The sequence below is a fragment of the Meles meles genome, chromosome 1 (genome assembly GCF_922984935.1).
Source record: "Meles meles chromosome 1, mMelMel3.1 paternal haplotype, whole genome shotgun sequence".
NCBI classification, from domain to species: domain Eukaryota; kingdom Metazoa; phylum Chordata; class Mammalia; order Carnivora; family Mustelidae; genus Meles; species Meles meles.
This window is the reverse complement of record NC_060066.1, coordinates 45661053-45675378: the sequence shown is the minus strand read 5'-3', so window position 1 is coordinate 45675378 and position 14326 is coordinate 45661053. Positions and strand designations below refer to the sequence as shown.

Below are 14326 nucleotides of genomic sequence, written 5' to 3'. Positions count from 1 at the left end.
ATCTTGAAAGAAAAAAAGATTTATTGTCATAGTATATCAGATCTCACAAGATTTGGCTAATCTATAAGCCAGTATAAATCAAGGTTTAATTATTATTAATTAATTCCATTTCAAAAGAAAAGATCAGTTGAAAAATTGAAGTTGAGAAAAATATGTTAATAAAAAAATGGAGATTGATTTATTAATGTAGGACCACACTAGAAAGGAGTATTTTGTCTCCTTTTCCTTTAAAACAAGAAACTGTAATATTTTTCTTTAACATTAAGGAACTAGTCTAGAAATATTCCAAAGTAACTCATTATAATTGCTTATTTAAAAGTATGGTATCCTGAATTTAAGACTTTTAGGAGTCTTGGATGTGGTAAAAACGGACTTTCAAAATATGGTTTCCATCCTTCAAGTCAGGACTAAAATCGAATGCCTCCTTTATCCTTTTAATAAGAATTACAAAGAAAAAAGGCTTTTAGACCCATAGAATGATCAGAATATTTGTTGTTCAGTGCTTTTATTTGACAGTATTTACATTACCACTGAAGCTTACTTACTTATGGGGATTATAAAGCAGTATTACAGAGGCTCACGTTGTCCATAGGGTGCACAGGCAGGTTAAGTTCTACAATAGCCTGGTTCAGTTTACCTGAGAACTTTAAATATTCACCAAAGGAAACCTGTTCCACCATGGATATATATGTATTACATCTGTTACAAATTTCCATAGTAGAGTTGGAAATAATGAGTTGATTTCTATCTTCTTTCCTTTCTCCCTCTTCCTTTCTCCCTCTCTTTCCTTCCTCCCTTCCTTTCCTTTTTCCTTTCCTCTCCCTCCCCTCCCTCTTCTCTTCCTTCCTCCCTCCCTCTCTTCTTCCTTCCTTTTCCTTCCTTCCTTCCTCTCTTTCTTTCCCCTATACCTAGATGTGGTTTGTGTCCAGTTCCCCAACCTTGTGATATATTATTTTGTCAAAGTAAGGAGATACACAGTAGCCATAACTACAATATGTCCAGTCTGGAATATACCTCAGGTTACACTGAGCCAAAGTTAAACATAGTTATTTGAGATATGACACTAAAATACCCCATCCAAAAGCAGAAATACAAAATTAGACAATTGATGAGCCTGGTGGACTCAATTTCATTTTGCAATGTTTTGCTGTGGCCTTTGAATGGCTGAGCTAGACTGGGGTAGGTCCATCCAGGGGACCTCTGGGAGTGAGGATCTCATTCAGTGCACAATCTAGATCAGGTTTGTTGTAACCTCTAATGCTAAGTCTGCTCAGTTAGCTATTGGCAAGAATTAACTGGAAGATTGCTTTAATACACCTATTAAGTGAAAAGTATAATTATATGGAGTTTAAAAACTCTCAAGGGTCTTTATGTTTATATTTTGCAAATAAGGATTTCTGAAAATGTTACAGCCTTTAAATCCCTATCTGAAAAAGCAGCTTATTCAGTGATTAGGCCTCTTGTGTCCTTTATGGTAAGTGTTAGTGTGAGGAGGACTCTCACAGGTCACTAAAAATCTTGATTTCTTGACTGCCCCTCCCTTCCATACCCTCTACAAGATTTAGATGCTCTGGTAGGGCCCAGGAATTTGTATTTTAACTGAACTCCAGGGGGTCTGTGGGCCATCATTTGGGGGGGGGGAAGACCCAAATGGGTCTTGAAGAGCCAATCCTATTAAATCTTATCACTTTTTTCTCAAAGACAAATTCTACTTTGTTGAGTATGGTGTTGGTAGGACCACACATAGAAATTTTGTGACCCTAAATTCCTTCCTCCTCTTTGTAAATGGAGAGGAACATTCCATCACTTAAATCATTTGGCATCTTATCTGAGATAACTGGCAAACCAGTTTCCTGCATAGAAAGAAGGATGTTTTCTTTTTCCTTCACATCTATTCACTCCCTTAAATTTTCTGCTTCTATATCTTATATAGAGATCTTTTACTTTAATCTGTTACTGTGTTTCTTCAATCTCTACTTATCCACATTTACCTGTTGCAGAATGTCAGATGCAAAAGTTACTAAAACTCCTCATGCCCCCAAATAAAGGATCTTTGATTGCCCTAACTCCCATATATTCCAAAGTCTATCTCTCTTTTTTTTTTTAAAGATTTTATTTATTTATTTGACAGATCACAAGTAGGCAGAGAGGCAGTCAGAGAGAGAGAGGGAGGAAGCAGGCTCCCCGCCGAGCAGAGAGCCCGATGCGGGGCTCAATCCCAGGACCCTGAGATCATGACCTGAGCCGAAGGCAGAGGCTTTAACCACTGAGCCACCCAGGCCCCCCCCAAAGTCTATCTCTTATTGCCCTTACTGTGTGTTACTGTGTAACACACTTACATCTACACATCTTATCTCTTTTTATTAGACTCCCTGATTTGTCATTCACTTTTGTACTCCACAATAAGTAGAATGTACTTGTCTTTAAAAACTGTTCTTTCGTGTAAATAGTAGGGAATAAATACCGTTTGTTGGATTGTAATAACGATTCTAAAATCTAAATGTTAGCATTCTTTCAATCAATATGCATTATTAAACATCTAGTATTTATTCTGTAACCTGCTAGGTCCTGTATATCAAGACAAAATGTCTAAATAATTGACTCTGTCTTAGGCTATTATTTGGTTGGGTGGATAACTTTTTGACGTGTTAAATTGTTTGTTAAATGTTTGCCCTAGAAATAAATGATCCCAAACATACTTAAAACCATGTAGACCTATTTCATCAGGGAGTATACATCTGAAGCCTACGTACTATACAGAGATAATTAAATTATTTTTCTTTTTCGCACTTTGAATTATTCATTCTTTTAAAATAAATGTGTTTACATATATAAATAAAACTGCATAAGCATTTGGGCAAGGTTTCTAAAATTAAAAGATGTGACAATATACAAAGGTGAAATGATTTGCTTCTCTTCTGTCTGTTCCTACCATTTCAGATGACGGAAAATTATCCTTTGAAGAATTCAAAGCATATTTTGCAGATGGTGTTCTGAGTGGAGAAGAATTACATGAGCTCTTCCATACCATTGATACACATAATACCAAGTAAGGAAATTTTTTATCATTGGATTCTGCAAGCAATGTAGAGAAGGTGTGATCAAGCACATACTGATGAAGGGGAGAAGGAGGAAATATGCAGAGGGCACATTTTGTAATGTTTAATTCCTTATGGTTAGTTTTGAGATACTCCCTCTTAAGTAATTGAAATAATCTGAAAAACTGAGCACTGAATTGTGAAACAGTGATCTTCTGTAGGGAGCCCTCTTTTTAAAGAAAATATTTTATTTATTTATTTGAGAGAGAGACAGTGAGAGAGAGCATGAGAGAGGAGAAAGTCAGAGGGAGAAGCAGACTCCCTGTGGAGCTGGGAGCCCATTGCAGGACTCGACGTGGGACTCGATGCCAGGACTCCGGGATCATGACCTGAGATGAAGTCAGTCGCTTAACCAACTGAGCCACCCAGGTGCCCTGTAGGGAGCCCTCTTAAGGTTAACTTTAGAGTGTGCAAAATGTAAAACAAAAGCAAAAATTATAGATAATTCTAATTCTATCAATATTAAGAAAATAGAATTTTACCTTGTTTCTTAGGTTTCATCTCTGTTTGCTTCACCTAAAAATTGTCCTTAGGCCGTTCTTATATTAGTGCAGTGAAATGCAGAGCTGCAATGATTATCTGGACAAATCACTGTTCCCTAGGGCATGCAGGTAATTTGGGACCAGAATTCTTTTCTGAATAATGAATGAGTACAGTGATCTATTTTATTGTACATATATGTAAATCTATATATTTTACATATATAGGTCTTTCCTTTGCATCAGTTGAGTATTGATGAAGTTTCTATTTCTATTCTTACCATACTTAAAAATATAAAATAGTGAGGAATTTAGGATACAGAACAAGAGAAATGTGGGGTTCGATTTGGGTAATTGAACCAAATCACATTTGTGACAGTCATGATTACAGAATTCTAATGTGGAAAATGCATCATTTCAGTCTTGCTGTGAGATCCATCAGTGTGTCTGCTACTTGAACAATCACTGTCTTGCTTTAGGCAAAGTGTTGACATGGTTCCAGGCAGTGAGCCAGCTTGCCAAGAAAAATGCTCTTGGGCTACCTCTAAGCATAGACTCTTTTTGCGACAAACTAGTAAGAAAAATTAAAAGATTAAATTCACTTAACTCAAGCAGATGCAAATTTGTTAAATAATCAGTTTGTAAATTTCTTGACTTCTGTTGGAATTTCAAATTCCCTATGAAACTGCATACTTTTTTGTTGTCAGAAATAGTGTGGGCTGTTCAATAAATCTTAAGTCCCTCCTGGGTATTGGTGGTACAGCATGGAACCAGCTTATAATTTATGGAACAGCAGACCCATTCACTGATCACTTCTATATAATATAATAGGTACTGTGACTGAGGTATGTAGGACTTTGGGATATTATGTAGAGGTATAGTATGTAGAGGTATTGTGACTGAGGTATGTAGAACACTTTGGGATAACACATGGGGCAGGGAATTTTAGCCTAGTTTGGCAGGCTCCAGGAATGTTCTGAGGATTAGGAAGCCGGGAGCTGAGTCTTTATGGGAGAGCAGAAACTGATTCGATAAAGAAGGAGATGAGAGGATATATACTCCAACTAGAGGAAAAATGCATAAGGAAAGACCTGGAAGTATAAGCTGGACCAGGAGTGACAAGTATTTTCTCGTCACCAAAATTTCGGTTTGTAAGGCTGAGTGCAGGAGGAGAAAAATCTGGGAAGGGAAGAATGGGCCAGACAAGAAGGAACTGTCATTCTGAGAAGCAAAAGTGTTTCAAATTTAAACTGCAGGCCAGGAGACGCTCTTAAAGCTCTTAAGCCAGGGAGAAACATCTTTGTAGGTCATTGTGGCGCCACTGAGGGGCAGTGCTAATGGGGTAAATGTGGAGAAAGATCACAGATGCTAGCTGAATTCTTAAATGACTACTGGGGAATAATGTTTATTCATGGAAGAAAGGAAGCCATGTGAACCATTCTGAGAAATGATATCCAAGTGAAAAAGCAGAGGCTCCCTTTGTGGCTCAGATGTTGGAAGTTGAGATGCTAATACTTCATTATGTATGCTGATTATTTCTTCTTCATTACATTTACTACTAGAGTTTTAACAATATCCAGGTTTGAAACAATCATTGAAAGGCATAGTTGCAAAATTCGGTGTCACAGAGATTTTTCAAAACACATTGACTCCTGGGGTGCCTGGGTGGCTCAGTTGTTAAGCACCTGCCTTTGGCTCAGATCATGATCTTAGGGTCTTGGGATGGAGCCCCGCATCAGACTCCCCGCTCCGCGGGGAGCCTGCTTCTCCCTCTCCTACTCCCACTGCTTGTGTTCCCTCTCCCGCTGTGTCTCTCTCTGTCAAATAAATAAAACCTTAAAAAAAACCCCAAAAAACACATTTACTCCTATTAGTGAAAAACAAAGTTTTCAATAGACCTTGTTGGACGGGTTTTGTTATTTTATTTATACACTTATTAGTTGAAATTACTTGGCATAGCATTAAGATTACATTAAGTGCTAAAGAAGTCTATGCAATGATTTATACAGTAAGTCCAAAAGAGTGATGATTTCTTTCTTTTTTTTTTTTTAAAGAGTGTGATGATTTCTACCAGTTACTCTCACATATGCATTTGTAAAAGCACTTAAGTGTTTTCTGGTAACTTTTCTGATACTGGTATTCAACTTAATTTGGAGCTAATGTAGACATTTCTGAATTATATTAATGAAATTCCGTCTTTTAAAAAAAGAAAGTGTGTCAGTGTCAGCTTTGATCTTTTAGGGAGATTAATTCAAACACTGATGCAGAAATTTCAGAGCTATACTTCAAGCAAATGGTAACTTTTGTCTTTGCATGATCCAAGTTTTAATTATTTTAGTGATTGTACTTTTCATGCCATATAATTTTTCCCCTTACACATAACTTCTAAGAAAATATGTTCTCATGTGCTGAGCATTGCCAACCTTTCAGATTTGCTCAAGGGTACATCCTGGCCTGAAGGAGCCAAGTTATACATAGGCTAGAGCTCGTCCTGCAGACTCATTGTATCACATTTATGGTGACCCATGAGATTCAAATTCCACGAATGTCTGCTGCTGAGGCCCTTAGGGATGCCTGGTTCCTGCCCCTCCTGATATCTGGTGGTTTAACTTCCTCGTGGAGTCCATTAAATCACTATCCACTTAATGCACTGCATTTTCTTGAGCTTGTTTGAGTAAGATTCCATTCTATGCAGAAGTGTATTATCTCAGCTCATTTCTGTCATCTATAGAAATCTGTCTTTTTGCTATAAATATTAGATTTGCTGTGTTTGAAAAGTGACATATCCACTCTGGAAATATTTAAAAAGAAGGAAAATAATAAGAACCTATCTTGCTAGCTAAATTTCCCATGAAGAATATTCTGGAAATATTATGCTCAATCATGGAAAGCAAATATTATTTAGAAGTATAAATAATTAAGTTATTTTAAATACCAAAATTAAGTAAATTATTCCTTATAAAAGGATATCAAAAAAGCCATCAGGTAAACCTACAGATTTTCAGAAACCATGTTTTTATAGGAAGCTTTTAAATGAACAAACTTTAACATAGAGTGGTACAATAATTAAAACAAAGTTTTAAGTTAAAAATATATATATTGCCCTGTCCACACACATTTAAGTACAAATTTTGTTTTATTTTTAGTTTTTTTTAAAGATTTTATTTATTTATTTGCCAGACAGAGATCACAAGTAGGCAGAGAGGCAGGCAGAGAGAGAGAGAGAGAGAGGAGGAAACAGGCTCCCTGCTGAGCAGAGAACCTGATGCGGGGCTTGATCCCAGGATACTGGGATCATGACCTGAGCCAAAGGCAGAGGCTTTAACCTGCTAAGTCACCCATGCGCCCCTAGGTAGCAGTTTTAATTTCCAAATCCAATTCTCCAGGGTTTTTTTTTCCCTTTCCTTTTGTTCATTTGTTTCTTTCTCTTATATTTTGTTTATTTATTTATTTATTTATTTAGATTTTATTTATTTATTTGCCAGACAGAGATCACAAGTAGGTGGGGGTGGGGGGTTGTGGGAAGCAGGCTCCCCGCTGAGCAGAGAGCCCGATTTGGGTCTTGATCTCAAGACCCCAGGATCATGATCAGAGCTGAAGGCAGAGACTTCAGCCCGTTGAGCCACCCAGGCGCCCTCTATTTTATTTTAAAAAATCAACATGTTCATTTAAGAAATTATGTTTAGAAGATTCGACTGCAGCTTTTAGTATGCCCTGGAACCACTTGAATCTTTTCAGTCAGATTTCCTTTCCTGGATGCAAGTAAACTATGAACAACAAATACAAGAACAGACCTGAAGACATGCATCTTCATAAGAACTTACACATTTGAGACACTGCAAAGATTTCTATACATGAATACTACCAAGATAGGAAGTATTTATAGATCTGAATCATAGAGAATCTTTTCTAGAGTATTTCAAAATGAAACCATCAACCACACGTCCCTCCATATTAAGGGAGGTGTCGAGGGAGTTGGGGTCACCTTTCCAGCCTGCAGAGTTGCAAGCTTAAGCTCAAGATTTGATATAATATCCTTCTAATGATAAGTCCATGAATCATCCTAATTTTTTACTAGAATTTTAAGATAATGTTTTTTCAGAAATTATATTCAGGCCTAATGTAGATGGCCTGCAGATTTCACTCGGAGCAAGGACTAGAAATAAACCTAAATGAAAGTAGGAGAACTCTGAAGGCATCAGAAGTCAAAATTTTCATCCCCTATATTCAAAAATTAATTTTAAATTTGGTAGATCTTTTCCATTATGTTTGTACAATCAGAATTTTTCAGGAGTTTTTTTTTTCTTCAGTGGTGTAGTTGGTTGGGTGTGGGACAAAAAGCCAAGTTGTCCTATGGAGGATACTTGGGTTATACAACATAGCAAAGAAAAAGAAGGTCAAAATATAAGGTTCTGTCAACAGGGCAAAATATTGTTGAAATTTTTAACTTTCTCAAACTTTAAAGGAAGTGTACATAACCTAATATTCCACAACATTCTGAAAATGCCATGTTGACCTTACTAAGCCTTTCATGATTTCACAGACTTTTGTCAAGCCTCTTTTTAACTGCCTACTGTCTGGATCAAATATGCCTAATCTTTTCTCTTCTTAAAAAATAATTATTAATTTTCAGTCATTTTAGTTAGCCTTGTTACAGCTTTTCCATCTCCATTAAAGGGTTTTTGGGTACACATTTTTCTCAAATTTTGTGTAAGTTACTGTCTAAAAAAGAATACACAAAGCCCTTAACATTTAAGTTTGGCAAAGTTTAGCACAAACTAAATCTAGAGCTTCAATAGCTTAACATTGAAGCCACCACATCAGAGAGCAGGAATAGATAGAAGGAAGATCATTAGGTCAAGAGGAAACTTTGGTAGTTGATCAAGTGCTCGTACTCATCAGAAAGCCAGCTTGTCTACATTTTTCAGTCAGAGGAACACATGAATAAATTAACATAATTCCCTTGGTGTTAACCATAGCACAGGCGGGGGAAAGATCCCCTAGAGACCAAAAATGATTCTTCCAGTATACTGCACTTTGGAGTTCCAGATTGTTAAGATAAACCAAATGGTAGAGCAGATGGGAGTGTTGCTCTTAGGTCAGAGAGTGAACACACAGAAAAGCTTCCCAGGGCCTGCAGATGGTAGCTGGGGGGGAAGGTTTAACTAGAGATGGGTAACCGTTGTCTTCAGGTCGAGTATTCCTCTTTCTAGGCTAAAATAATTTTTTCAGTGCCAATTACTGGGATTTCACCCAATACTTGTTAAATCACTGAAGCACACCAAAGTGACAGAAATATCACCACCTACTAAAAGAGCATAGTCCATCTTGAGCTAGCTCTAAAAGCTTAAAAATCTCTTTCCTAAACGGAAAATTTCTCTCTCAACTTCCACTTATTTTTCTTAGTTCCGTTCCTTAGGGACATGCAGAAGACAAATATTTTATGACAAGTCTTTCTAATATTTGAAGACAGTTTTATGCACCAATGATGAGATTAAATCCCATAATAATTGGAGAGTAGTGATAGCCAAGGATTTATTCCAGATGGCAGAATTTGGTTCCTTCTGAAACAGAAGGTTGTTCATCTTTTATTTGTGCACGACAGTGAAATGCTAAGGCTTGATGAGTTGGTTGATGCAACCACTTTCTCCTTGAGTTACTCATCACATGCTTAAGTAGACACATTTTGTGGGCAGTAAGAAAAGAAGGCAATACCCGTACCCAAGGGAGAAGCAGTAGGTTGGTCTGAAAAGTATGAGACACAGCTTGCACTGCGTTGTGACTGGAAAGTTTATTGCAATTCCATAGTGGGCATGAGAGATCTTCCTAGTAGCATAACCAATCGCATCTTCAACTGGAACTGGAGGCTCAAAAAGCAGCACCAAGATTTAAGTGCCTGGAGAATAGGGCAGGTCACAGTCCCAGGTGCTAGGCTAAGCGAGGATGCCATGACTGAGAGATACACAGTAAAGAACTTGGAAAAGAGGAAGAGGTGGTGTAGCTATATGTCAAGATGTCAAGAGAGTAAAGTGAAAAGTACCATACTATAACAGAGTAAAATGGAATGGACAGACCGAGTGTCCAGAGTTGAGTTTTAGCAATAAAGATTGGCCAAAGGAGCTCTGGCTGAAGAGTTCTCCAAGTATTCTAGCAAGGTCCAAACTGGCCATGAGCAAGTGAGCAGAGAACACAGATGGAGCATTTCTTTCAGCTCCACGATCAAGGCTTAGCTGTAGCACAATGAGATACCACATCATGCCGGTCAGAATGGCTCTAATTAACAAGTCAGGAAATAGATGTTGGTGAGGACGTGGAGAAGGGGGAACCCTGCTGCACTCTTGGTGGGAATGTAAATTGGTGCAGCCACTCTGAAAAACAGTATGGAGGTTCCTCAAAAAGTTAATAGAGCTACCTTATGACCAAGCAATTGCACTAGTAGGCATTTACACAAAGGATACAAAAATAGTGACAAGAAGGAGCACATGCACTCCAATGTTTATAGCAGCAAAGTCCACAATAGCCAAAATATGGAAGGAGCCCATCAGTGGATGAATGGATAAAGAAGATGTGGTATAGATATACAAGGAAATTTTACTCAACCACCAAAATGAATGAAATCTTGCCATTTGCAACGATGTGGATGGAATTAGAGGGTATTATGCTGAGTGAAATAAATCAGTCAGAGAAAGAAATACCATATGATTTCACTCATGTGGAATTTAAGAAACAAAACAGATGAACATAGAGGAAGGGAAGAAAAAATAAGATAAAAAAGAGGGAGGCAAACCATAAGAGACTCTTAACTATAGGACACAAACTGAGGGTTGCTGGAAGGGAGTGAGTGGGGGAATGGGGTAGCTGGGCAATGGTCATTAAGGAGGGCACCTGAAGTTAGGAGCACTGGGTGTTCAATGCAACTGATGAGTCACTAAATTCTACCCTTGAAGCTAGTAATACACTATATGTTAACTAAATTGAATTTAAAACGAAAAAATTTTTAGAAAGACTTAGCTGTAAGAACTAGGCTGTGAGCAGACCCCTATCCAGACATTAAGTAAACTCCTTGGCATAAACAGAAAGACTGGCCAATGTATGCTGCTTTCCAGAGGGAGAAGCAATTATCTATCAACTGTGGCCAATGGTTTTAGTTCAGAATATTTATATGCCAAGTGAGGCACGGAGTCAAAGGAGCCTGATACTAAGGAGGGAGAGAATAACATTCTGTACAGATTCCTCAACTTCTCCTAAGCTTTACTTGGCAGAAATCACAGTAGGGCAGAAGACAATAGAGTGGGCAGGACTTCACTGGTTGTGAGTGACAGAAGCATAAATTAAGCTGACCTAGAAAATAATGTATCTAAGAAGTCCAGAGATTGGTTTCATGTATGCTGGAGCCAAGTACTGCAACAACAGTGCTAGGAATCTGTCTGTCCTCATCTCTCAACTTTTCTTTTCTCCGTGCGGGCTGTTCTCTTGAGCAGATCCTCTTGCTGAGACGTCAGGATATTCACTAGGAGCTCTGGGTTCATAATGCCACCAGCTTGGCAAACTCCCAGAGATGACCTTCCTTTCCCAACAGTCCCCAGCAAAATTCTGATCTTGAATTACGTTAGCCTGGCTTGGGTTACATTCACATCCCTGAAAAATCACCATTTTCAGGAAAATACAATGTGAAAGAGAAGAGGAATATAATCCATTTCCCTAAAAGGACAAGAGGCTTGGTGGAGTTTGAATTCCAGAGAGTCTTTACTGAGTGTGGGGTCATTCAGGAAAATCGGGAGCTCTTTTTATTTTATTTATTTTTATTATTTTTTAAAAAATTTATTTATTTATTTGACACAGAGAGAGAGAGATCACAAGTAGGCAGAGAGGCAGGCAGAGGGAGCGGGGGAAGCAGGCTCCCCACCCAGCAGGGAGCTTGATGCGGGGCTCCAACCCAAGACCCTGAGATCATGACCTCAGCAAAAGGCAGAGGCTCAACCCACTGAGCCACCTGGGCGCTCCTGGAGATCTTTTTAATGGAAAGATTGAAGCCAGGGAGAAATCTTTGTTTAAACAGGCCTCCTGGTGGCCCTAAGCTGTCCAGGGCTCTAGTTCCCTACACCTGCTCCCTTCTTGACCATCTGATTGGGTCACTTCCCGGTGTTCCTATGTTCCCAGGCTCCAACTACTAGAATCATGTCTGAAGTGCCATGTCTTTGCTCTTTGTGGTCCTGCCAAGCCTCTGTATCTTAAGGGACTGCCCAAATTTAGGCAGACTTAATGTACAACACCTGTTCTTTATTCCCTGATTCTTTCTCCATAGTTACCCACCTAGTCTGGACACTCTGGGCAGTTCTCACTTATGGTGTTCTCCTTATTTCTTAAGAATTTAAAAATTAGCACTACGAACATGGCTAAGAGAAACACTCTTTGATTATATTCTATACGGGTACACTTTCTGCCCCATTTTTAGAGACTGGAAACAGAAGTTTTACAGTCTTACTAGATCTCACTCTAACCCATAACCGGGTCTCCAGGTAGTGATTGCATCTGGCCATTAGCTCTAATCCATGGTCAACAAATTTACTTAATATTCAGCTATTTTTCAGATGTGCCTTTCACTTCAATCATCTCTGAAACCCATCTACTTTCTTTGAGCATTTCTAGCTCCTAAAGAGAGGGAGAGAAAAACACGGGCTGTTTCCCGAGAGTTCCTTTTAAAATTCTTTACTTTCCTGTGAAGGCTTTTCCTTGACACCATTACCACTTCCTCCTAAATCAGGCCACTCTACAATCTGCAGTGTTGATTGAGCTGAGGATTCCTTCCTGGAGGAAAAGTGAGGACTCAGACAAATCTACTTTATAATTAAGAAGATTAGCATAGTTTGGGGGATTTATAAAGGAGAGAATTTTAAGGAGATTTTCTTTTTCAGATGATGAGGAAGTGGATTCCCTTTAGTTACAATTTCTGAAGGAAAAAAAAAATCGGCCTCATTTGTCTCTGATAGTAGACAAGCCAAATTTGTGTCGAGGCAGTTCATGTATGATTTCTAAAAAAGTGTTGAGGAAATGTTCAATTTTTTAATTAAATAGAAAAGTAAATTTATTGAATGGTCATGTGCCAGGCGCTTACTTGCCTCATCTTACATAATCTTCACAGAAATGAAATAAAAAGGTATTATTCTTCTTCACAACGTTCAGTTAAGAAATCTGATAAAGTTCAGTGAATCTCCCAAGGTTTCACAGATACTATATGTCAGGGCCCGGGATTCTCTCAGGGCTACCTAAAAACCAAAGTCAAGCTCATTGTCAGGCCACTTCTGTAAATTTTCAGGTGTTCAGCTATTTATTTTGTCTCTCAGAAGTCAAAATATTCTACAGCTAGTTTTAAAAATCACTTTCAGGTATTCTCTTTTTGATGAAAAGGTGGTTCATTCTCTCCAGCAATAGAATATATTTGGATGTACAGTATAGAGGTAATTGCCTTAATTGCTGCCTTAATCTCTTCCCTTTTTAAAATCATTATGTAGGATTTTTACAGTGTGGGAGTTGCGACAATGTAGAGATGTTATTCTTTTTTTCTGTGTACATTATTTCCATTCTTTGCACATGTCCCCGCCCTCCATCCTACCTTTGTATCTGGGATTTATCTCTTACTTTTGGACTTGGTTCCCTACCGCCTTCCATTCTGTCAGTGTGCATTTGCCTCATTTTCTCCATTGTTCTTCCAAGCACTCACGGAATTGTACTGTTTCCTTTAAATCATTTGTGTTAAAGACTTTTGCTTTCATGCTGTTTCAGATCATCTTATATTTTTAACCTTATCTAGAGAATTCATTTCTGGTTGTCATCTCTTCCTCCCAATAAAGAACATGAATTTTCTTTTCATTTTTACTGAACTCACTTCCCATCAGCCATAATACAATTGCTGGTGGTAAAGTAGAATTGATTACTGCTCAAAACGAAAATTGTCTACTGAGAAAACTAGGTGAATTATTTATTCACGTAGATGCAGTCTTCTTTCTACTTCACCAATATTCATGGAATGGATGAAATCAAGTCAGCAAAACGTTAACCCCAGTGTTTTTCAAAAAACACAATGCTTAACTTCTTTGGACATTTTCTTCCTCTTCATCCCCCAATGCACCAACCAATTCTGTCTTTTTTTTTTTTCCACCCAGCTCATTTATCTTACAAATCCATCTAATTCTCTTCACAGTCACTATCACTACCTAAAGACAAGCTTTCTCTCTTTTACATTTTTCTCAAAATGTCAGTTTGGTGGAGTATTTACATTTTTTTTTTCTCTATGTTACCTCTAGGTTTCAGGATTTTTTAAAAATAAATATAGATTACAAATAGTCTGAAAGTGTTTGCTTCCCTCTGAAATGTATTTTTTCAAGAGCACTCTCTTGAGGAAGTTATTTCACTCTACAAAAAAGAATTATATAAATAACATATACTTACTGTAAAAAGGATTCAAACAGTACAGAAATCTTAAGAAAGAGCATAAAAATATCTGAAATTTTACGACCTTGACTTTACCAATGGCATTTGGTTGCCATACCTCTATTGTGTACATTCTTTTTTTTTTTAAGATTTTATTTATTTATCTGACAGAGAGAGATCACAAGTAGGCAGAGAGGCAGGCAGAGAGAGTGAGAGGGAAGCAGGCTCCCTGCAGAGCAGAGAGCCCGATGCGGGACTCGATCCCGGGACCCTGAGATCATGACCTGAGCCTAAGGCAGCGGCTTAAACCACTGAGCC

The 14326-nt window shown here is 38.0% G+C and overlaps 1 protein-coding gene across 1 annotated transcript in view; it reads left to right on the top strand.

Moving 5' to 3' along the window:
• The window catches only part of NECAB1 (N-terminal EF-hand calcium binding protein 1), a 201341-nt gene that overhangs the window by 34991 nt on the left and 152024 nt on the right, over window positions 1–14326 (top strand). Inside the window, exon 3 of the mRNA XM_045981674.1 lies at window positions 2941–3049. Within this exon, the coding sequence (XP_045837630.1) occupies window positions 2941–3049 (109 nt within the window). The remainder of the gene's footprint in view (window positions 1–2940; window positions 3050–14326) is intronic.